Source organism: Podarcis liolepis (genome assembly GCF_965112155.1).
Source record: "Podarcis liolepis genome assembly, chromosome: 7".
Classification (NCBI taxonomy): Eukaryota; Metazoa; Chordata; class Lepidosauria; order Squamata; family Lacertidae; genus Podarcis; species Podarcis liolepis.
The window spans coordinates 38,525,024-38,548,248 of record NC_139561.1 but is presented as its reverse complement, the minus strand read 5'-3'; the positions used below and the strand labels follow the sequence as shown (position 1 = coordinate 38,548,248).

The 23,225-nt window shown below is 42.9% G+C and overlaps 2 protein-coding genes across 4 annotated transcripts in view; one reads left to right on the top strand and one right to left on the bottom strand.

Moving 5' to 3' along the window:
* The window catches only part of SDR42E1 (short chain dehydrogenase/reductase family 42E, member 1), a 986,520-nt gene that overhangs the window by 779,691 nt on the left and 183,604 nt on the right, over positions 1-23,225 (bottom strand). The gene's annotated exons all lie outside the window — the stretch shown is intronic.
* Positions 1-23,225, top strand: part of CDH13 (cadherin 13) — a 671,588-nt gene that overhangs the window by 586,823 nt on the left and 61,540 nt on the right. For all 3 annotated transcript variants that reach the window (XR_014528541.1, XM_083513633.1, XM_083513634.1), the window contains exons 9-10: positions 12,155-12,337; positions 14,099-14,352. Coding sequence is in view for 2 of the 3 variants with exons in the window: in XM_083513633.1 (XP_083369759.1) it covers positions 12,155-12,337; positions 14,099-14,352 (437 nt within the window). In the remaining variant the exon portion in view is untranslated. The remainder of the gene's footprint in view (positions 1-12,154; positions 12,338-14,098; positions 14,353-23,225) is intronic.

Sequence of the window (23,225 nt, the reverse complement as noted above, 5' to 3'; positions counted from 1 at the left end):
TCATACAAGGGACTGTCTGATGCAAGTTGTATAGACACTTGAAACTGGCCCCACATCAGCAATCAATCGTAATAACGAGGCCACATTCACACCATTTAAAGCACAATAATTCCACTTTAAACAATTGTGGCTTCTTCCAAAGAATTTTGGGAACTATAGTTTGTTAAGGGTGCTGAGAGTTGTTAGAAGACCCCACAGAACTACGGTTCTAATCCTTTCCCATGAAGAGGGATTGATTGTTAATCCACTCTGCAAATTGGAATTCTGTGAAGGGAATACGGACCAGGGGTGTCAACTTGAATAAAATATTGATGGGGTAGGTAAGCCCCGCCTCCCATAATCAATCACAAGACACGGTGCACGCACACCATTTGAATAGCAATGTGATAGTCTAAAGTGGCATCTTAGCACTTTAAAAGTATGGTGTGAATGTGGCAGTGTTCTCTAAGATTGCATTCAGACACGGATTCACATCCTGCCTCATGGAGTTGAGGGAGCATGATGTAGCTGAGTCTAGGAACAGAACTCTCTGGTCTTAACAACTTTATGCACTAACTAGCACTCAAGCACACTTATGTATAACTGCAATTTCCCACAAAAAAGACTTGCACCAATCTTGGTTAGTAGCCATTGATACCCTTTTGCTCCATGAATTTGTCCAATCCACTTTTAAAGTCATCCAGAGAGAATTGCATGTCAAGACCCCATAACCACCCAACACATTGATGGATAAGTCACAAGGACATGGATATTAATGGTTATTGGGCAAATTTAGGCCACAACTTTACTGGTTACAGAATGTGAGTGGTATAGGCTTAGGCATGGGAATTGACCTGACTCCTGCCCGTCATGCGCCAGAGAGAATTCCAGAGTTTAACTCCATACTACATGAATTTCTACAGTATTTTCTTCCATCTGCCCTGGAACTTTCAAACTTCTGTTTCCATAATTTCTAGTGCCATGGGAGAGGGAGAAAAAAATTATCCATCCATTTTCTCCATTCATATAGAAACCCCTGACTTTTGCATGACTAAAATATAGTCTCCTGTAGCAAGACAGAAGTTGTATCCTTTGATGTGTGCACTTTTGCTACTGGACCCACCCACCACTAGCATATGACCCCCAGAAGGCTGACTACAAAGGAATGTGGGCCTCAGGATGAAAACGGTTTCCATCCCTGATCTATTACCATGTACCTGATCATTTATCCATGTATAACACCCCCCCATGTATAAGACAACTGCAACAAAAAAATTTGAGGGGGAAATTGCCCAAAGTTGTTGAGCATTTTTTTTTTTTTGGGGGGGGGGAGATTGCCCAGAGTTGTTGAGCTTTCTTTGGGGGGGGTCACTGCTGCCACCATTCGCTCAACAGCCTACCTGCAACTTCAAATCACACGCATCGCCAAGGCCATTAATATCATCTTATACACGGAAAAATACAGTACATAGTTTTCAAATGAAGTTAGCCAGGACACAACAGCAAGATCCCCCAATGCATTTCCCCACTAACAAAATGGTCCCAGTAGTATTTTCATCTCTGAGGAAGAAGAAGAAGAGAGGTGGGGACCCATGGATATTCTCGGCTACTTCGGGTGTGGGAACAAAATGTTAGCAAAACTGAGGAGGAACATTTTACAGCATTTGTTTTAACTAAACAGGGCACACAAACAGGTGGCCTACAGAGCAAGGCAACATGAAATCATTGTTTGTTTGTGTGTGACAGCAGCCTATATAAGAGATGGAAATGCAGAATGCAAACTAAGGGCACTTACTTTCAGACATTCAGGCCAAATCCGCACCACACATTGAAAGCATGATGATACCATTTTAAACAGCCATGGCTTCCCACAAAGAACCTCAGGAGCTGTTGTTTGTGAACGGTGCTGAGAGTTGTTAGGATATCCCCATTCCTCCCCCCTCCCCCCGAGCTACAATTCCCAAAGTGGTTTAATTATCAATGCCTCTCCCCAGGGAACTTTGGGAAGTGTAGTTTTGTGAGGGCAATAGGGGTCTCCTAACAACTCTCAGCACCCTTAACAGTGTAGACAATACTGAGTTACTATAAGACAGCTTCCTGTGTGTGTTTCCTCATCACTTCTTTCATAAGGGAAAGTTGTCAGCCATCTTGGGGTACACATTTAAGGACAGAAAGGTGTGATAGAAGTGTTTTGAATAAATAAGCTTGAGATTGAAACATGCACCCCCAATGATGCATTCAGACATGGGGAATATATTATTTAGCCTTTCTGACTATAATGCTAACACTTCTGTCCAATTTGCTAACATTTTTTTTCACACTGCAGTACCCGTTGTGTTATGGAACTGTGGCATCAATCATACTTGATTTCATTCACACCAGTGAGTGTCGTGTGGCACAACAATGAACATCATTAGACAATGTTACTGCTCCCCTATCCTCTCCGCATATGGATGCTTCTGTTCCCTCGTGACCTGCCCCCCCCCTTTCCTGGAGATTGCTGGAAATAAGTGTGTGCCGATGTCTAACCCCAAATTTCTTCACTTTACTCCCACAATTTTCCAGGTTAAGGGGGCTGCAGATTGTTTTATTTATTTTGAATCAAGTAACACGAAATGAGTGGTTCCATTGGTTTTCCAGATGTGGTTTGTTTCATTGTGAGAAACCTCAAATATAATGTGGAAATTAAAAGTTGTGGAAATGTAAGGGAAATGGAATAAGCTGCCCTGTGACTGCAGGCTTAGAAAGGATTGTGTGCCTGGGCCTGGGGTGGGTGGGTGGGTGGGTTAAGGTTGGAGGCTGTGTTGAAAATAGAATGCCAGGTCTCTGTGTTCCCTTTCATCTTCAACCCACTGTGTGTCAAGAGGCCAGGCAGGGAGGCCACCAGGGATAAAAGGAGTGAGTAGTTCCTCTGACTCCACTGACGTAGAGCCTTTTTCAAACCTGTGGAAGAAGGGAGGCATTAGGTGGTGTGTGTGTGTGTGTGTGTGTGTGTGTGTGTGTGTGTGTGTGGTTTCATTGCTCAAAAGAGATGTTTCCAGGACGTATCGCTAAGGGGCATGGAATACAACTTTGCCATTAAGCAGATTAATTTTTATTTTATTTTTATTTCTGTCTCCCAGCATGAAACAACTCTCCTCCTTCTCTCCCCCACCCCCACCCGCCCAAGTCCTTGAGCTCCTGAGTGAAAGCATCACAAGTAATTAAGCAGAATACCCCGGTTGAATATTAAATTAGAAATTAAGCTAAAATGCTCATCCACCGCAGCTCGGGAATTTTGAGCAGATCGCCTTAAATTTGATGGCAGCGGTGCCTGCATATATTTCTTGAACTGCATTGCTAGCTAAATTGATTGAATTAAACATGCTTCGTGATGCTCGCTAACCTTTGACCCCTCCAGTTACTCAGAATAATCAGGAGGCTAATTATCCTGGCAGGAGCTGAGCTTTGAAGAATCAGGGGCACGGCTGAGTTCAGAGAACCTACACTAGTATTAATCAGGATGTCATGACTGAGGTTCGCTGAGAAGCCCAAATTGTCGCAGGACCATGATGGTGGAGTTTTGTTTGTGAGATGTTGTGACTGTGATTCCAGTGGGGAGGTAGACGAGGCTTGTTTGCATGAAGACAGTGATCTGTTTAATTGTGGGTTATCCATTTTCACGGAAAGAGGTGGGAATGTTTTTGTTCAACAGCGGGAACAGTGTTATACACCTTCCAGCATGCAAAACAGGTTGGGCTATCACTGTTTTTAAAGCAGTGGTACGACATGGGTGGCGCTGTGGGTTAAACTGCAGAGCCTGGGACTTGCCGATCAGAAGATTGGTGGTTCAAATCCCCACAACAGGCTGAGCTCCCGTTGTTCGGTCCCAGCTCCTGCCAACCTAGCAGTTCAAAAGCACGTCAAAGTGCAAGTAGATAAATAGGTACTGCTCTGGTGGGAAGGTAAACAGTGTTTCCGTGCGCTGCTCTGGTTCGCCAGAAGTGGCTTAATCATGCTGGCCCATGACCCGGAAGCTGTACGCCGGCTCCCTCGACCAATAAAGCGAGATGAGCACCGCAACCCCAGAGTTGGTCACGACTGGACCTAATGGTCAGGGGTCCCTTTACCTTTACAACACGCTTAGCGACTGCGTGACAGGCATAAATCCAACTGGTGACCTTTCCCCATCACAAGTGATGTTGCCTGAAAATATGAAACTCGGTGGCTCAATATGCTCATTTCAAATACGATCTAAGCCTTATTGTCCGAAAACATAAAAACATAAGATCTTGCTGGATCAGGCCAATGGCCCATCTAGTCCAGCATCCTGTTCTCACTGTGGCCAACCAGGAGCCTGTGGGAAACCAGCCAGCAGGACCTAAGCAAAACAGCACTCTCCCTTCCTATGGTTTCCAGCTACTGGTATTCAGAATCATTACTGCTTCTGACTGTGGAGACAGAGCATATAGCCATCGTGGTTAATAGCTGTGGCTAGAAGTTCTTCTCTAAGTCTGTTGTCAATCTGAGATTGAAAAAAGTCATCTCAAGATGGCCACTTCTCAGCGGTGCTACCTCACAAGGGAAGGGGAAAGCTTGACAACTGCATTTGCATACATACATAGTGGAGACAATATGCATCCATTCTCCTTCCCCCAGTTCATGTGAATGCAATGTGCAAGATGGATATTCTTAGACAGGTACTCTAGTTGCTAACGTGTGGCTTTCCAGATGTTGTTGGACTCCAACTCCCATCAGCCCCAGGCAGTGTGGCCAGTGGTCAAGGATGATGGGAGTTGTAGTCTAGCAACAACTAGACAGCCACAGGTACCTATTTCAAAGCTCCAAAGAACTTATGGTTCTCTGTCGTGGCCATGAACCATCTAAAACCTAGACAACACATTACCCAAATCACTTGGATACTTTTTACACAAGCCAAACCCATTGCTGGAGGTGCCTTGTGCTGGCCTAGAAACAAAGGACTCAGCTAGATTGGTGAAGAAAAAGCGACTTACATGCATTGTGTGTGCGATATAACATTGCGCCACCAGATGGTGAAGTAGAGTCCTGTTTTTCTCTACCTGTTTTCCCTGTACAAATTTACAACGCTTTAAACTGAAACACTAGTTTGATGTGTCTAGACCCAGCCAAACCCCACAATGAGAGCTCTCAGTAGAATGGCCCTAGCCATTCCTTAGATCTTTGGGCTGGGGAATTATATTTTGGGGTTTAGGACTGTGCTGGCCCAAGTTATTTTGTTACAGGAACTGGAGCCCAAATGCCCCCCCCCCCCGCAAGAGACAACTCTTTAAAAAGCCATTCAGTACCATTCAGACACCAATAACTCCTACTTCATCTCTCCCTTTTTTTGAAAGTACATATTAGCTAGGTTCACCTTTAAATGTGAAAGGTACTGAATGCCTCCCCCTTCTCTATACTGCATCAATGCTTCTGCTAGTTAGTTGTGCCCTCATATGTGCAGAGGTGTAGTGGTCCGGGGTTGGTGGAGTATCAAAGACCCATTACTATTTCTGCAGCAAAGTCCCAGAATCCAGTGTTCCTAGTAGAACCACCCAATATGCTTGAAAGACCACCAGTCTTTGAGATAAGTGAAATGAGGTGAGCCAACCACTAAGGATTGGATCCTTGAGTCACTCCGGAGACAGTGTGTGGGAAGAAGGAGTTGTGCTGTATGATCCCAAACTAAGCATTTAGGAACACTGAAAACACTTCAGTGCTTGAGTTTCAAGAGAATGGAGTCCAAGTTCTATTATGTACAATGGAACTTTAAGAAAAAACACAATTTAAGTCATTGTCAAAAAAGATATCGAAGCACTCCCAAACATTTGCCCGTGTACGTGCGCAGGAGGGGGGGAGATCTAGTTGAAAGGCAGCACATGGACACCTGCCTTGATCATTGCAAGGCATTCCTAATTATTTTTACTGGATAAATATAAGATTATTGTATAATTTTAGAAGGTTGCATAATCCGAAAGGGCTGTGACTATCTTGGAAGGACCTTGCACCTCTGGATTCATGACTAAACTTCTGCATATGTGCAACAGCAATATTCTGTATGAGTCTGAGCCTCTGTTGCTCATGAGCCTTGACATTTGGTTGGTGATGCAGAGGCAATTCAAGCTGGCTTGGGACTTTCCTCTGCATCCCCAAAGTGGCCTGAGACCAAAGCAGGTGCTGGAGAGGGAGCCTGGTTATGCATACCGTGACTCACCTTAAATCCCCCTAATGGAAAGCCGCATGTTTTTCCATGCCCTTATTTATATTAGCAAGTAAGCATCAATAGCTCAGCCAAGTATGTCAACTTTGCAACAGCTCAAAAGATTAAAGAAACACTCTGTCCATAAATGCCGAGCACTAGAAAGAACTGCAAACATTTAAAGGCTGGAGGGGAGGGGCATTTGCTTTCCCTTGCATAAGAGCAGCTTCCATTAATGTCAAAGAGCTGTGCTTGCTTGTGCCTGGGAGCATGGAATAATAAATATTGTTGAAAATAGCAACAAAATTGAAGCCTCCACTTTAGTGGCACCCACCTCCTCATTTGAAGGAAAGCACTCAGGTTCTCCAAAGCCCAAGGAGAGCAAAGGAAGGCTCAGGTGTTCTTGAGCAGTGAAAGACAGCAGTACATTTTGAGCAGTATAAATCTGCCCTGAGGAATACAAAGCAGACCAAAAGTGTACACACACACACACACACACACACACACACACACACACGAGAGGGGAGAGAGAGAGAGAGAGAGAGAGAGAGAGAGAGAGAGAGAGAGAGATCAGGGTAGCATTTATTTATTGAATTTATACCCTGTACTTCCTCCCCAAGAAGCTCTGAGCAGCAAATAGATACACAATTTAAAAACGAAAACAAGGCAGCAACATTCTAACAACAAATACAATTAAAAACATCTAAATGCAGTTTCAGTTTAAAAGCATTCTAAAAGCACTTGCAATTAAAATATTCTTCTATCCAGTGATCTTGGTGCTTTCAGGAACAGTATTCTTCGGCCAATAAATGTCTGGGCAAACAGAAATGTTTTTTTAATTCCTGCTGTTAGTTAAAAATGATGAAAACAGGCACAACTCACTAGGGAGGGCATTCTGCAACTGAGGAACTACCACTGAAAAGACCCTGTCATGGGTCTGGGCCAACCAGGCCATCTTCAAGTCTCACAGGAATCTTCACGGGGCAGAATGGAAAGGGAAAAGAGACTCAAGGGTCTATCTCTACAGCAGCCTTTGCTAACCTGGTGCCCTCAGGATGTATTTTTGGAACTACAGCTCCCATTATGTCCTGTTCCATTGCCAGTGTTTCAGTACATTACAACTGGCATTCCAGTTCATTTCTATAGGTGGAATAGGAAAGCTTTACTTTGTCCTTTACCTCAGGCAGCAAAATGCTTTAGGCTGGCCTCACCTGCCATCTCATTTTGCTGCTTGCATAGAGGCTGGCGCTATCATTGGTTGATGACTGGGCCCCCTGTCTCTGGCACTGGTTGGGACCAGCAGCCATTTTAACTTCTCCCCAAGACCTGTAATGTTGCTTTGAGTCATTGTGAAGGAATAAAATGGCAGCATCCATCAGAAAGCTCTTTACTCACAGTTCTTGATGCATCAGCTGCCCTTGGCCTGTGTGGTTTCTCTGAAACATTTACGCCATTTAGGAAATGAAGGTCGCATTCACACCGTCCATTTAAAGCACTATGAAACCACTGTCAAGGCTTGTTCCAAGGAATCCTGTGAACTGTAGTTTGTTAAGGATGTTGAGAGTCTCTTAAATGCCCCTATTCCCCTCATAGAGCTACTGTTCTCCAAGTGGTTTAACAATACTTCTTCACAGAGAACTCTGGGAATTGTAGTTCTGTGAGGGGAATAGGAGTAATTTAACAGCTCTCGGTACCCTTAACAAACTACAGCTTCCAGAATTATCTGAGGGAAGGCATGACTATTTAAAGTGCTATCATAACGGTGTGAATGTGGCTTAAGTGAACCCATGATATTTGGGTGGCAGTGAAGGGGGGGATCTGTATATTTCTTCTGTGATGCCTGAACAACAAACAGGCTGTGGCACAAACAGTCCAAGCTGTGTCCACTTTGCTTTAATAATATATATATTGTTGACATGTTGGGAGCACATTAAACTGAGCAAAACAAGCAATAAGCTGCAGCACATGGTAACAGTAAAATGTGCTTGAAGCTTCTTGACACTGCATTATACAGTAGCTCAGTGGCAAAGCTTTGCATGCAAGAAAGTCCCAGTTTCAGTCCCCAGTACTTCCAGCGACGGCTGGGAGAGACTCCTGCCTGAAACCCTGTAGAGCTGCTGCCAGTCAGTGTAGGCAATACTGAACTAGATGGACCAATGGCCTGACTCTGTAAAAGGCAACTTCCTGTGTTCCCGGAGTACATCCTCTGATCCAGTTTCAAACAAATGTTTCTTTTCTTGGAGGCAAATCTCAGAGGAGGGAATGACATTTCTTGGCTCTCTAGCCATTCTCTTCTGGAGCTGATGTATCTCCTGTCATTTTTCATCATTTGTGAGCTCTACAAGGGAAAACAAACACAGAGATAGGATGCACCAAGCACCTTCAGCCAAGGAACGATTCCCAGATTAATGCAAAGTGACTTGCACTTTTAATTTGGTTATTCTCAACTGGTGCTCCCAGCGGGTGGAATCCTAATGACTCATTGGGTTTGATGCTCATCAATCCAGACCATGTTTTCTCTTTCGTTACATTTGCTGCTCTCTGAGGCTCTTTAATTCAAACCGCGTTGGCACCACAGTCTGTGACAGAAATCTGTACCTTTGGCAAAGCCACAGAGTCTAGTTACTGATTCTCCTACTGAGCACTTTGCCCAATATTTGTATGGGATACAAAGCGACTATCCCATTACAAGAAGGCTTTATGTGCATGGGTGATTGAGTAGGTCATTTTCAAACAGTTTGGCTTTTTAGCTGACTGAGAGGTCCCACACGGAGCTGTGTGGAACAACCTCACCTGCATATTTCCTGCTGCATTCTGTAGTGACTGAAATGAGCAGTGGCACATTAAATTTAGGAGCAAATAAGCTGGATCTGTGATCAGATCCCCCTTTATAAACACACACAAAAACTATAAATTGAGAGTGAGTGGGATCATACTATTGAGTTTGCTACTGCATACTGTAGTGATGGCCTCCAAGTTGAATGGCTTCAAAAAGGGGAGTTAGACAAATTAGTGGAGGACAAGACTACTAGCCATGCTGGCTATGTTCTACCTGCAGTGTCAAAGGCAGTAAGCCTCCATATATCGGTTGCTGGGGATCACAAGTGGGGAGAATGCTGCTGAGTTCAGGTCGGGCTTGTGGGCTTCCCTTTCAGACACCTGGTTAGCCACTGTGAGAGCAGGATGCTAAACTTACATGGGCTTTGGCCTGATCCAACAGGGCTCTGACCCATGCAGGCTGAGGTGTGTCATTTGTGTGGCACAATATTCCTTGGCTCCCATTACGTGGAGAAAGGTGGAATGCAAATGGCGGTAAACAGATAAGCCATGTGGCAATTTCAGCACATGTCTTTGTGCTGAAAAGACATCAGCCATGTTTTTTCATCCATGTTCTCAAGGTGTAGATCTGGACATGTAAATCAATGCTAAGTTGCACTTGAGGATTTGAAGTTTCTGCTTGCGGCCAGTTGCTTGCAATGAGATGAATAAATCTTTTTAGGAGGTGAAACTTGCCAGGGAGAATATCTCAGCTGGCATGTGAACAAGTATAAATCTGCTGACCCAGTTTAAACCAATTGGGGATTTGGCCCAAGGTATGCCATTACTAAGTGATGGTTTTTAGATGGATGCTGATGGCAACAGCTTAAATACACATCTGGACTCATCTGTTTTGTTCTCAATTGACTGTGGTGCTTCAGGGATGTGTAGATATTAAAGACGAAGAAAATCAATTAATGCATAATCTAATCATATCTAACAGTCACTGGAGGTTTGGCTACCAGCACAACTTCTCCCAGTCTAACTATTTTTTCCAACTTTAAAGGGGGTTGCTATGTTCATGTTATTTTCAGTGTTAGTGATGTATGATCTAATGCTCCCATGTGGGTATTTCTGTTACGCTGTGTGCTGAAATCTGTCCTCTAGTTTTTCAAAACTTTGGTCCCCCCCCCTATAAAATCAGCTTGCATTTGGGGGGGGCTCATTCTCAGGGTATTTGAGAATTCCTTTATTATGAAGATGCAGCGTTTTGAGCTTCCGTTATTTTTAGGAGGTGTCTAAGGGTGGTGTATGTGTTTTCCTGCTCAGTAAACATTTCCCCAACACCCTGAAATTTCTCCTGTTTATCTGCTATTCCTGATCTTAAAAACAAAAACCTGATGGGAGGAGCTACCTCCTGACACCTTACCCTGGGCTTAAACTAAAGTGCGAAATCTGTGGAAGCTGCAAAGTACAAACCACTGGTGAGATGATTTGAAGAAAGAAAGGACACCACTTGGCCTTCTTAAAAGCTAAGCACATTAAAAAAACACACCTCTGCACCTTATTCATAGAAATTTCAGTGAGTTCCCTCTACACACTTTGATAAATTTAGGTGCTGTTTCTTTTCCCATTAATTGATGGGAAAATGCAACATAATTTTTTGGCACTGCACTATAAGAATATAAAATGAGCCTGATCAATTGGATCAATCACCCACCTTGTCCGGCCTCCTGTTCTCACATTGGCCAACCAGATGCCTGTGGGAAACCTGCAAGTAGGGACCTGAGAACAAGAGCACACTCTCCAAGAACTGGTATTCAGAAGCAATACTGCCACCTATAGGAGCCATCTCCTAGGGGCTGAGATCCCTTTGCCAATAATTTGAAGGGGCTGCTCTCTATGGGTTTGATCTCCAGAGACACATGCATGAGCGCAAAGAGATGAATAAGAGAGAAAATAGCATGGCTTCTTTGAGCAGTGTTGTTACCTACCCAAAAAGGAATGCAGCAAAATGTTTGGGTAGTTGGCACTGGCTAATTAGAACATAGGAAGTGCCCAGCTGGATCAGACCCTTCTAGCTCAGTATCCTGTTCTCACAGCAGCCAGCCTATGGGAAGCCCACAAGCAGGATCTGAGTGGAACAGCACTCTTCCGACTTGTGGTTCCTGGCAACAGGTAGAAGACCATAAGAAGAAACCTGCTGGTTCAGCCCATAGGCCCATCTAGTTCACTATCCTGCTTTCTTGCTTTCTCAGTGGCCAGACAGACGGCTATGGAAAGCCAACAAGCAGGTCCCGAGTGCAACAGCATTCTCTTCTCTTGTGATTCCCAGCAACTGGTACTTAGAGGCACACTGGCTCCAACAGTGCAGGTGGAACCTAGCCATCCTGGGTAGTAGTCGAGGAAGAGTAATTAAAATTAGGATATTGCCACCTGCTCATCGCCAGTTTGGATTCTCTTTGCACCTTTGCTCTTTGTCCATAAGCAACAGGCATTGAACAAAACCAGGTCACATTGACTCCATGCTGGGCTACTTCAAAGTTGACTTGGACCATGTAAAAGTCTTTCCACCTAGGCTGTAAATGATTACAATGCTGTCACCATCAAGGTTTCCTCCAGCCCTGTGGAAAATTTTAAATGGAAAGAACACTTAAAGGGGAACTGGATAGCTTGGGGAATAAGCTTTGGGAGATCCTCCAGTTATTTTATTACAAAGAACGCTGTCGTCCATACAGACTGGAAAGGACAATGAAATATTATGGTTCAAGTAGAGAGGGAAAATAATCAAGATGAGTAAAAATCACCTTTAAAGCACTCTGCTCTTAAAAGCATTCTTAATGCATTTCCTCCTCTAAGCATTGTATTCCAAAGCACCTTTATGTATTGTATATTGAATCTCTTTATATTAAGAGGAGTTAACAAAAGATTTCATCTTTTTTATTATTCTGGAGAGTTTTCAAAGCCTGTCTCAACAATCATGTGGTTCTTTATCTTTAATCTTTCAAGAATCAGAGCAGAGAAATTGTAATACCGTTTCTTATACTTTACGCTCTCTGACTGCATTATTTATAGCCTGTAAAATTTCAGTTTCACTCAAGGATTACATTTTCCCTTTGGTTGTGGTGAATAATTAATAACACCTTAAACAAATTTGTTGTGCCGACTGTGGTCATTTGTTTGATGGTAGTAACATTTATGGCTTTCTTTATTAATTTTGAGTTCCAAGCTACGGTGAAGGAAGGCAGCACGGGCGTGATTGTCAATCTGACTGTGGAGGATCGGGATGACCCAGCAACAGGAGCATGGAGAGCGGTTTATACCATCATCAATGGCAACCCAGGACAGAGCTTTGAAATCCATACGAACCCCAAGAACAATGAAGGGATGCTGTCAGTTGTCAAGGTGAGCAGAAGGATTAGCTGTGCCTCTTAGACATCTAAAGAATGGTCATAATGTCTTATGTTGCCCCTTTTCGGAAATGCTTTAAATTTTCAGAGGTTTCTGTTGTCAGAGGTGGGGAAGCTTAGGCCTATGAATCAGCTGTGGCCCTCCAGAGCTTCCTATCAGGCCCTCAGAAATCTCTGCAGGCCACATCCCTCAGTGGTCATGTTTCACACCCTGAGTGTTTTTGCTTGGCTGGAATTTGTCCCCGACCCTTGTTTGGAGGGTAGAGGGTGAGTGTAGAAACTAGTCTGCTACTCAGAAAGTTGCCCAGAAGGAAATGTGACTCTGGGGCTGAAAAAGGTTCACTACCTCTGCCATTGTTCATTTCTAATGATACGATGCTGCTTGCTAAGCTAGCCATGAAGTACCCAGCAGGAATTTTCTGAGGGGAGTGATTGATTGCTGTGAGAAATATGGGAAGTTTAGACTGTCTGGGAAGTTTAGACTGCGTGTTTCAGACAGTTGTGTCTCCCTTTTGAAGAGGGTTTTGAGCAATTTGGCTGGATTTAAAAAAAAAACAAACAAAAGTCACATAGAATCACATAGAAGGAAGACAGAACTAGTGACTGGCTATGGGCCACATTTGGCTCATAGTCTGCAAGCTGCCTACCTCTTCTTTAAATTTATCTTTAACTATGAGAAGCAACAGGGACGTGGGTGGCACTGTGGGTTAAACCACAGAGCCTAGGACTTGCCGATCAGGAGGTTGGTGGTTCGAATCCCCGTGATGGGGTGAGCTCCTGTTGCTCGGTCCATGCTCCTGCCAACCTAGCAGTTCGAAAGCACGTCAAAGTGCAAGTAGATAAATAGGTACTGCAGTGGTGGGAAGATAAATGGCGTTTCCGTGCGCTGCTTTGGTTCACCAGAAGCAGCTTAGTCATGCTGGCCACATGACCCGGAAGCGGTACGCCAGCTCCCTCGGCCGATAAAGTGAGATGAGCAACCCCAGAGTCAGTCATGACTGGACCTAATGGTCAGGGGTCCCTTTACCTTTACCTATGAGAAGCATACCTTGATTTCTTCTGGGCCTTCTTTGACTTACCAGAGGAGGATTCAGGAGCCACAAGTAACTTATTGGTCTGAAGGACCTTGAGTTGTGAGCATCAACATAAGTCAACACAGGCTGTGGTATGTGCATCATGGCTGGCAATGCTGGTGGCTATATTGTACCCTCACTGTTGAATTCTGAATACCACTTGTTGTGGACTGCAGGAGAGTAGAGTGCTGTTGTGCTCAGGTACTGCTTGTGTGCTTCCCATAAGCATCTAGCTGGCCACTGTGAGACTAGGATGCCAAACTAGATAGGCCACATCCAGCAGGGCTCTTTCTGCATTCATACATAGGATCAGTCCAGAATAGGAAACATTGAAAGAAGTTCCTGCAAGTTTCTAGACTTCATGGTTGCACAGAGAGGGAGAAATCTGTTTGAGAAGGAGGCAACATTTCCTGTTTATCACTGATGAGAGACTAGCAATGGTTTAACCCAATATTCAACAGTGCGTAGTAAAGGTATGGAATTCACTCCCACAAGAGGTAGCAAAGGCCACAAATTTGGATAAGATTAGGCAAATTTATGGACAATAAAGCTATCAGTGGCTATTAAACCTGGTTGATACATTCTATTTGGCTGGCCACTGTGAGAACAGGGTGTTGGACTAGGATAGCATTTGGCCTGATCCATCAGGGCCCTTTTTATGTTTTTATGTTCTTGCTTTTCAGCCTTTGGACTGTGAGATTTCAGCTTTCCACACACTCCTGATCAAAGTAGAAAATGAAGATCCATTAGTTCCAGACATAGCATATGACACCAGTTCCACAGCAACTGTTCAGATCACGGTTCTGGATGTCAATGAAGCCCCTGTTTTCCACCCAGACCCAATGACTATCACCAAACAAGAAAACATCCCCATTGGCAGTGTTGTGTTAACGGTCAATGCCACAGATCCAGACACCTTGCAACATCAGACTATAAGGTGAGTAGAATATTCCTGAATCCCAGCTTACTATGACTAGTAATTTCTCCTGAACTTGATTTAAAAAAAAAATATGAAATGCTAATATTGAGGTTTGCAAATATTTCAAATTAAGAACCATTTGGCTTTTATATTTGATTGATTGATTGATTGATTGATTGATTGCTGGGATGCCTGTCCTAACACATGTCCTGATTTGAGCACTGTCAAATAATTTGGAAACAAAGACTGAAAACTGGATAAAGTTCACGTTGAAAAGACCAATTTGAAAAACTGGATCTTGATTTTCAGAAACTGTATTGGGAGGCTTGATGCTCCTATGCTTCAGGTGCACAAAGAAACATATAAAAGTTGGGACATCTGTTCAAGTTCTCTTACTTTAAATTATGTGAACGTGTAATTTATTCTGCAAAATAATGTTGGACAAAATAGTTAAGGCAGGTAACAGGGTGGGGTGGGGGAATGCCTCCTTTTTTTAATAGGCCGAATGATATTCATATTTAGTTCTCACACTCACTGGTGAAATGATAGCTATTTGCCCCAATTTTCCAGTGCTACTGGGAAATAAATGTCCTTCAGTTGAAGCATTGACATTAAACAAAGCACCTACTTTTAGAAGGGGGAAAGACCACCCAGGATCAATTCTACAGAATGATGTCTCTGGTAATATCACACACGTAGTCCCTGTCTCCAAGGAAGTGTGTGGACTATTAAATGCTGCCATTGTCTCATGTTTAAAGGATAGAGAATCAATTACAATACTATTTTGTGACATATGAATGTGGTTTCCTGTTCTGAACCTCCTGCGGCCACAGTATGTGCAAATATATCAGATTATTCTCATCTACCGGCACTTTTGCACATCCCTGTGGAGAGAGAAACTATAGGTTTTTCACTCTAAAATTGACTGGCTGTTTGGAGTAGGGATGGCTTGGGAATATAGAAACAGCAAATCCTGTGATAGCCAGCTGACATCCAAACTGTCTGCAACTGGCATCATTGTTAATGACATGTAATGCATGGATGGATGTGTGGACCTTTGAAGATGATTGCCACTCCAGTCCACAGCCCCATGCATTTGCTAGTGTACATTTGGAGTCTCTGCTTGCACAGGTGTGGCCTTCACCATTGCTTTTAATGCATGAGGAAACAGCCCACAAAGTTTCCTCAAAGGGGTTGTGTCTTTCACCGATATCAGCTAGAATTGTCTTTTGCAGCAAGTGCAAATTGGGGTGGCTTATGCTTCCCAGAAGCCCCAAGGAGCTTGGAGGTGACTCAGGGCTTTTGCCATGATGTCTCCTAACTTACCTGTTTGGGGGCTCTTCTTTCTTCCTGACTGGTGCTTCCTTTTCTTTGAGTATTCTTCCATCTCTGAAATCCAGTCTCTGCCTTAACATTTCTGGACCCACTTTAGAGCAATCTTACAGAACTATAGCTTTGACACTGCAAAATCCCTACCTTCTCTTAGCCGTGGGCATATCTGTTGGGCCCTACCTTCTCTCAGCCCTTCCACATATCTGTTTGCACCCACCTCTCTGTTATTCTTGAAAATGGACCAGAGATATCCTTCTGCATGCTTGGTATTCCCTGATTGTTTGCATGAGACACAAGCCACAGAACTCCTTAACAGGGTCAACAGCACTTCTTTGCTATACATACATGACAAGAAGACCAATCCTGGGTGGAACCTCTTACATGTCCCTCGGAGTGATATAGGAGCAATCATATGTGAAGTGGGGACTTACTCTCTCACATTTTACCGAGTTTATATTTGTAACAGGAGGCCATAGCTGTTGCATTCCTCCAGCATTGGTGCATGTGATGAGGGTGGCTCCAGTTGGCAGCATGCACAGCTGCTACATTCTTTCTGCCCATCTGTTTCCATTTTGAGGGAATCAGTGCTAACTCCTGTGCTTAGCAATATCTCAAGCTAGGGATGGATGGATAAAGCTGCCCATTTTGGTTTCTCTCTGTTTCTAATTATTGCACATTGTCCTGAGCACTCAATTCTCTTAACGCACACATTCAGTACACAAATCTAGCAACATTCTTCACAGAGCTATTGTTCCTGTTGTTGTTGTTGTTTAGTCGTGTCCGACTCTTCGTGACCCCATGGACCAGAGCACGCCAGGCACTCCTGTCTTCCACTGCCTCCTGCAGTTTGCTCAAACTCATGCTGGTAGCTTCGAGAACACTGTCCAACCATCACGTCCTCTGTCGTCCCCTTCTCCTTGTGCCCTCAATCTTTCCCAACATCAGGGTCTTTTTCAGGGTGTCATCTCTTCTCATGAGGTGGCCAAAGTATTGGAGCCTCAGCTTCAGGATCTGTCCTTCCAGTGAGCACTCAGGGCTGATTTCCTTAAGAATGGGTAGGTTTGATCTTCTTGCAGTCCATGGGACTCTCAAGAGTCTCCTCCAGCACCATAATTCAAAAGCATCAATTCTTTGGCGATCAGCCTTCTTTATGGTCCAGCTCTCACTTCCATACATCACTACTATTGTTCCTAATATAATGCAATTTTGTATGTTATATTCACAGATATGTGTAACTTTATGCACACTTTCTCCTAATATACATATTTTTGTATGCATGTTTTGACTGGAGAACTGCATCCCAAAATCATGAGAAGTGCAAATTTTGAAGGATGGCTGAACTTCACTTCATGTATCACTTCATGAAGTGCATATTAGGTAGGTTCACTCCAGAGGGCACAGGATGGAAGATGGAGTTCTGCATTCTCATCTTGTAGGCATTTGAGTCTTAGATGGCTTGTTACCCCAAGAGCAGTCAAGCCCTGAAAGGGGCTGGCTCAGATAGCAGAGTGTTGGCTCAGCCCAGAAGCACATAACTCATTCTGCTAAAAAAACATTTCTGCTGATCATTGTACTCGTGGTGTATACAAACAAGCAGTGGAGTCATTTGGGTGCATGTGGCTTGAGTAAAGCAGAAGTGGAAACAATGCAAAGGAGAATTTAAGCAGATACAAGCGTTGCAAATTGCAATGTTAGGTGAGAAGAGTTAGGGTAGATAATTAGAGGGTTCAATTCCCCATGTTGTTAAAACACCTAGTTAAAGCAGAGTATGAATATTTCATGCACCTGTGTCAGAAATAACTATGAGCTCTGCCCTTAACAGGTGTCATCTCCCCTGTTTATTTTTTGGGAAAATTTATTTATTAAATTCAGGTTTACCCACTTCATTTTGTTTTAGTCTTTGCCCCAGGGATTTCTGGTGTCATTTGCTGTTCTCAGGGGTGGCTGCTGATGGATGGACAAGTGCTGAGGAATTTCTATTATGTGTCAGAGCATCAATATATGACTACCATCACCACCGCCAGCTACTTCCCAGGTGCATCACTTAAAACCTAGCTTGTATTGAAGAAGTCCTGTATTCCCTGATGGGGGTTGGCCTTTTTGATTACAAATATGGCGCTCAAGTTATTGACAGGTGTTACTATTTCCAAGGGAGCTATTTTGACAAGAACAGGCTCATTAATTATTTGCAGTGTTTGATCTTTCACAGTGGAAGGGATGCTGTCTCCAGAGACCAAAGGTGTGAGACAGACTGTGGGCTGCTATTATCCTCAATCTGCCTTGAATACCACATCCCTCCACTGCTCCCCTCCCCTCCCCCCTCAACCAGGCCCAGCGATTTTTGGCAATTCCTATAATGATTATGTTGCAAATGCAATTCACAGCTGGTATTAATGGCTCGTTGGGGCGATCATTTGCTTTGCAAATAGCATAACCTAGCCAGACAGAACGGCAGAAATCCCCTTGGCCATGTACCGCCAGTCGCAATCTCCTGCCGAGGAGTTAGCAATCCTGAATAACAATGGCACAGAACCTAAACGGAAGAGGCTCCCAGAGCTCATGACATCGCTTAGACCGTCGCTTGCACTTCCAAGCCACAGGATCTTTCTCTCTGTTCCCTCTAGGAAAGCTTTGCTTTCCTCAGGCTGAACATCTCAAAAAGAGCAGCAATAACAACATGAAAAGCAAAGCCATGAGGTTGGGGGCAAGGCAAAGATTCCACACGAACAAGGATGTTAGCAGGGGAGGGTTTGGAAGGTGGGGGAACCAGTGGAAATATGGAAGAGGCTGAGAAAACTGAGTGGCTTCACAAGATCATACCGTTGTACTGAGGGATATTTCAGCTAATGTTGATTTTAATCACCTTTTGAATGTTTTCAAATATCTGTTTTTATTGGGAATTTTAAAAATGTTTTATTATATAATCGTGTAAGCCACTTAGAGATTTTCTTACAATGAAGTGGTATATAATTTTTGTCAAGTAAATGAAAATGAAAATCTAACTAATTCACTGTTCCCAGACCAATATGTGAAATCAAACATAGCTGCCCTTCTAAATTTACATTATTTAAAATTTTGCAATGCACTTCTCCAAACCCAACCCACCACCAAAACTGTGTCCCAAACAGTATGCATTAGGGGAAAATGTGCACAGGAATGCACATATTGGTGGAAATAATGCATGAAAATGCATTATGTAAATTGAATATTGAAAGTACTATTTATTTATTACATTTTGATACTACCTTTTCCTCCAAGGAGCTCAAGTAGGTGTACATGGTTTCCCCCTCCCCGTTTTATCCTCACAACAACCTCATGAAGCATCATGGCTGAGTGGGGATTCAAAGCTTGTTCTCTCAGGTCAAAATCCAGCATTCAAAGCATCACATCACACTGGTAAATGTGATTTTTTTTTCTTTTTTGAGGGGATGAATTTGTGAACTGATATGAAAAATGGTGCAAACTGAACTTAAAGCAAGAACAATGAGTCACTGGGGGAAACTGAAGTTCGTAGAGTCACACACACACCCACACACCCACACCCTAATTGTGCAAGACTTGGAAAATGGTGCAAACTGAACACTTGAAAAATGAGACCCGGGGATGTGTGGATCACACGGGCTGATTTGGTCCAGTCCTCTGACTGCTATCACTGGATTAGCTTTTCACAACTGACTGCTGAAATCTGAAAACCAGCAGTTGTCTGTATAATGTCCCCTGTTATTAACAGAGGCCTAATGGAAACATGTGCTTGTATACTTATTTAGCTGTTGTGGGTGAAAATGTTTCTGGAAAGCCTTATTCCTGAGCTGCACAGCTATTTAATGCAAAGGGAGCATCTTCAGGTTGCTTGGTGAATAACTAGGAGATTCTCCAGACTTCTGGTAATGAGCAACATAAACTAGCCTGATATGTGCAATGTTCAGAATGCAAGAAAAATAGTGTACTCAAACACTCGGGAACATTGGCTTGGGTGAGATTAAAATTAAACTCTCCCTGGTTTGGAAGAAGAAATGTCACTGGGCAGAGCACATCACCATCCCTACTGGATTTCTTTTTACGTTTTTAGTTTTGCTTGCTTTCTCCATCTTTCAGTTAAAGGATATTGCCATATTAAAATTTCCCATTCCTTGGATGTTCTTCCTAAGTTTTCTATTTTCTTGCTGTTGCCTGTCTTAGCTGCAACTGGTAGCATTGATGACAAATCTTTATATGATACACCTGAATATTGGTCATTAGACGCAGCACCATCTCTACTGTTAAGTTAACCTTACGTTAAGTTTTCTATTTATTGTGTCATTTTTCTTGGAAGTCGGGGGAAGTAGGATCCCAAACCATTTATTATGCAACAGTTAAGACAAGCCAATGATTAATAGATTCCAAATCACAATTACGAACTTTGATTTCTTAATCAGGGATTCCTGTCAGTTTTATAACAGATTTAAGAGTTTAATTTTGAGAGCCTCTTCCCCATCTCAGAATTGTTAATCAGAACATGTGTGTGTGTGTGTGTGTGTGTGTGTGTGTGTGTGTGTGTCAAAGAGATGTTAAAGGCCAAATTTAATAATGTTCCCTACCATGGGAAATTAAAAGAAGAATCTCATTCTCAGAAATCCATTATTAACAGTAGATCTTAATTAAACATATTTACCAGCTTCAGAAATATGTCTTTATGGAAAGATCCTTCAAGGTATTTCTTTCCACCATGGGCTCAACAAGTCCAGAGCCTTCCAAGAGTTAAGGCTTCACACTAAGTATAAATAAGTTGTTTACTGCACTGTAGTGGTAATTTTTAATTAAAGCAATGCTCTCTGCTTTCATATTTTATTGTGGCAATATATTTTTATTACCTACTGTGCTTCTGGAGTTTTAATTATTTATGTAAATATATTACTGCAACTTTCATTCTCGGGAAATGATGTGAGTTGATCTTTCTCTTGCAAAGGCGGGAGCATGGTTGATTATGGTTTTGCAGCATGTCTAATTGATTAAATAGCTATATTTAATTGGCACACATATTATCTGAAAATATGGGTATGTGATTATATATATATATATATATATATATATATATATATATATATATATTCAACATCATACTGTTACAAATGTTCCATCTGCACAAACATTATCAGCTTGCCACACAGATCAGCCCCCCCCCTCTCCCATTCACTGTTCTTGGCATTCTCCTGAACCCCCCCATCCCTGGCCCTGAACCAATTTCTAGATGGTTTCTACACACACCTCTCTTTTCTTCATCCAGACAAGCAAAAGGCATTGCCATAGTTCAGGGACTCAGCAAAAACATACAGGATGTAAAGCAGGAGCATTGCAGGATACGGCCTGGGTAGTATTCTGAGGGCTAGATTTGGTCCCACCTAGGTATGATTCTAGGTAACTTCTTAAAGAGATTCCAGGTGAGAAATGATTAGCTACATTTATCCATGGTAGCAAAAAGGAGAAAGTTATGTGGCAACTAAAAATCCTTCCATGACTTGAGTTTTATTTGGCAAAAGTTTACTTCATCCAGTGCATGTACTGGAGAAAAGTAATGCTATTTCATGGCTGGTGATCTGGAGAAAAGCCATGAAGCTGCTTGAGGTGGTCTCTTTGGTATAGTTGTGTGAGGAGATGCTCACATTGAGGAACCCTTCCAAATTTATTCTACGTTCATTGAATGAATTCCTGGATCAATGTTCCAGAGCAATTTTTTACCGATTCAGTTTTCAAAATATACACCAAAAGAGGAACAACATTTATACCATCATTTTAAAACCATTTTCATTTAGAGAGTGGGTGGGGAGAGAGGAAAAACCCTACTAAAACCAGCACTAACAATAACTCAGCATAACTTGATCATTTCACATCTATGATTTGATGTAGCACAGCCGGCAATTATCAGCTGCAAGATGCGGGAAATGCCAAGGGGAAGCTTCTTGGGAAAGTGAAAACAAATCAGATCTGGATATTTAATTTATGTATGTAAAGAGATGGAGTCTGCCTAAAACCATTTACAGGGGACACTGATCTGCTGAAGTTCTGTTTGCGAAGTGGCTCTTCAACCCAACTCCCAAGCATTGCAGAAACTAAGCAGAGCAAGAAGTAACTTACTTCTGTTGTCCCTACTTATGCTGCCAATCACCAGCCCTCTGTGAGCAATGAAAGCATAAGCTATGAGTCATGAAACTAATTCTAGAAATGTATTTCATACTCTGCTGCTGGCTTCATCAAGCAGAGCTGAGCACTCTCTGTCAAAACGTGATGGGAGCTGAGAACTATCATTCCTTGCCGTAATGGCGTGGGGATTAATTTTTCACTCTCTTTATTGTAGGCATGGACCAATAAGCTTGCTGTTGGATTACTCAGCAATCTCGTTTCAAAAAGCACCACACACACACACACACACACACACACACACCCCTAGAGAGTCTTGAGCCAAAAGTGTCTGCATGTCTGCAGCTAGGCACTCATTCATTGCTAAAAATGCCTTCCAGAGTTTGAAAAGCTTGCCTCCAGGCTCTTAAGTCAGACAATTTCTTTCCTTGTGTAGACAGAAAATATAATAAATCTATAGGCCTAAATTAATAGCCTTGCTTCCACCTCCTCAGTAGTCTGAGAATTTTCATCTTTTTAGCTGAATGTTGGAAGACTCGGAACAGATAAAAGGAAGTACTTATTCACACAGCACATAGTTACCTTAATGAACTTGCTCTCAGAGCGGAGTTGGATTTAGGACAGTGCAACTGGTTCTGCTGAGCTGGGCACCTAGCCCAGGGGGCACTTCAGGGCATCACAACTATGATGTCCTGAACTGAGCAGGGCACCGCTGAAATCTGAAAGACCAGAGTCTGCCCTCGGTCACAGGAGGCAGTGATGGTCACCAATTTGGATAGCTTTACAAGAGAATCAGACAAATTCATGGAGGAGAAAGCAATCAACAACTTCTGGCCACAATGGCTATGTTGTGCCTCCATGGTCAGAGGCAGTGATTGCTTCTGAATACTTGCTGGTAGAAACTACAGGAGGGGAGAATGCTGTTGTGCTTGGGTCCTGTGTGAGGGCTCCTGTTGCTGCAGATTCTACAAAATTATGCAAAAGGAAGTTAAAAGAGTGGACTAAACATATATTAGCTAACACTGTGCAGCTCTTGCCACAAGTTGAAGTGGCTGTTGTCCCTGAGTGTCCTGCAAAACAACCTCCCTCTGTTCATCCACTCTCAGAACACTTTTGTCCCTGCTGCTCTTGTGGTTCAGGCAAACACACGAAAAATCCCTAAGAAAGCCCAGAGCCTTTCAATAGCACTAGCAATTTTTCCCAGAGTCCTGCCTCTATAATTGCCCAATGAGATGGCATTTTATGACAAGACTGCCTCCAGTAAAATGAGACACCCTTTCAAAAAACCACAAAACACCCACCCTCCTCCCTACCATTTTTCTTTCAATAACCTCATGCAGCATTTGCTATTAGAATTGCACTTAGGTTCGTTTAGGAAATGGTTGGAACATATGAGCACTCATTTTTCACCCAATAGCTTTCTGTAATATTACAGTAATAGGAAA